The 1,475-nt window shown below is 40.9% G+C and overlaps 1 protein-coding gene across 1 annotated transcript; it reads left to right on the top strand.

Moving 5' to 3' along the window:
• The first annotated feature begins 141 nt into the window (after positions 1–141).
• Positions 142–875, top strand: LOC128277156 (zinc finger protein 99-like). The gene is made up of 3 exons (XM_053015598.1): positions 142–381; positions 449–600; positions 721–875. Exons 1-3 carry the CDS (start codon positions 179–181, stop codon positions 738–740), a joined length of 375 nt encoding a protein of 124 aa, XP_052871558.1. The 5' UTR covers positions 142–178; the 3' UTR covers positions 741–875.
• Positions 876–1,475: the final 600 nt, after the last annotated feature.

Raw genomic sequence — 1,475 nt, 5'->3', positions numbered from 1 at the left:
CAAGGAAGATATCAAATCTAGTTACATGGAAATTGTGCCCATAGATGGTTCTGATGATGGCTACGATTTTGTTAGCGAAAGAGAATGTTGGGATGCAATCGATGTTAAAATTGAGGAAGTTTCTCCAAATGAGTCGGAATGTATCTCCGAAATTAATCTGCTTGCACCTGTTGAAATTATGCCACAGTTAGCAAAGAAACGTAACACAAATACCAAACCTGCAAAGAGTTGCCGCACCAAGAAACCTCTGCGTAGAAGTCGACGAATTGTGCGTCACAGTGCCACAACAGCGCCAAGTGTGAAAAGCCTCATATTTACTGAACCCGAACCAACGGATGGCTTTGATAAGCGGCCGTATTCCTGTAATGTGTGTGAAAAAAGGTTTGTTTACGTTGTAGCGCTCTACAGTCAGAGTTTGCAATAAGCTTCACGAATTTCGCTTCTTTAGATTCAGCAATAAAAAAAGCGTCAAAACCCATATGGTAACGATCCATGAAGGAGGTAAACCTTTCGTTTGCGAAGAATGTGGAACACGGTGGAGTACGAAAAAATCACTTAAGCAGCATCAAATAGTTCATATTGACAAGTATCCGTATCATTGTTCGTATTGTTCAAAGAGCTTCAAAACTTTGCGTGCACTGAAGGTTCGCTCTTGTTTGGACACTTAGTCGCAATGAGTCTGAAGTTATTACTTACCGTTATTTGTATTTTTTTTTTCAGACTCACGAAGATACGCATAACAACACAATGTACGTTTGCCCTCATTGTGGACTAAAGTTAAACACAAGGCGCACTCTTCAAATGCACATGGTAGTACACTCAGAAGAGAAGAAATATAAATGTCAACATTGCGGAAAAGAGTACAAACGCTCAAAAGCCCTGAAGATTCATTTGATACTCCACACAGGGTTAAAGCCTTATGCTTGTCCGTTTTGCGACAAAACGTTTGCGCAAAGTGCGAATTGCCGTAGTCACAAAAAAATGTCTCATCCACTTGAACTGGCTGCCCTGGAGGCATCGGGAGGACAGCAACCGACCGCAAACATTCCCAAGTTGAAACAACTGCAACCAAAGTAAGTAGCGATGAAGTACGACTGAAACCGGGATGGCAAATAATCTTACTTACACTCTCTGTCTTTTGTACTTTCAGACTTTCGAGCTCACCCGCCGCTGCAAGCATACAGGAAATAGTACAGCACATTACCGAACCAACAGAGTCTACCGTTTATAAAATTGAAAATCCAAGTGCTGTTGTAGTGAATAAAGCTGTTCTTAGAGAAGATCACTCTAGCAATATCAAAGTCCAGAAAGACATGCTTAGTGAAGTAAACGTTAGTCCTATCAGAGTCAAAAAAAGTAATCTTAAGAAGAAGTAGAGAGAGTAGGTTCGCTACAAAGGGATTTGTTTCGCGACAGATGTGTAGCGACCGCGTAAAAATACTCTTAGAAGTCTCGTAGAAGAAGAGAAGTAAAGT

This window comes from Anopheles cruzii, unplaced genomic scaffold (genome assembly GCF_943734635.1).
Source record: "Anopheles cruzii unplaced genomic scaffold, idAnoCruzAS_RS32_06 scaffold04262_ctg1, whole genome shotgun sequence".
Classification (NCBI taxonomy): Eukaryota; Metazoa; Arthropoda; class Insecta; order Diptera; family Culicidae; genus Anopheles; species Anopheles cruzii.
Note: the sequence above shows the minus strand (reverse complement) of the source record. Positions and strands in the feature narration are given on the sequence as shown.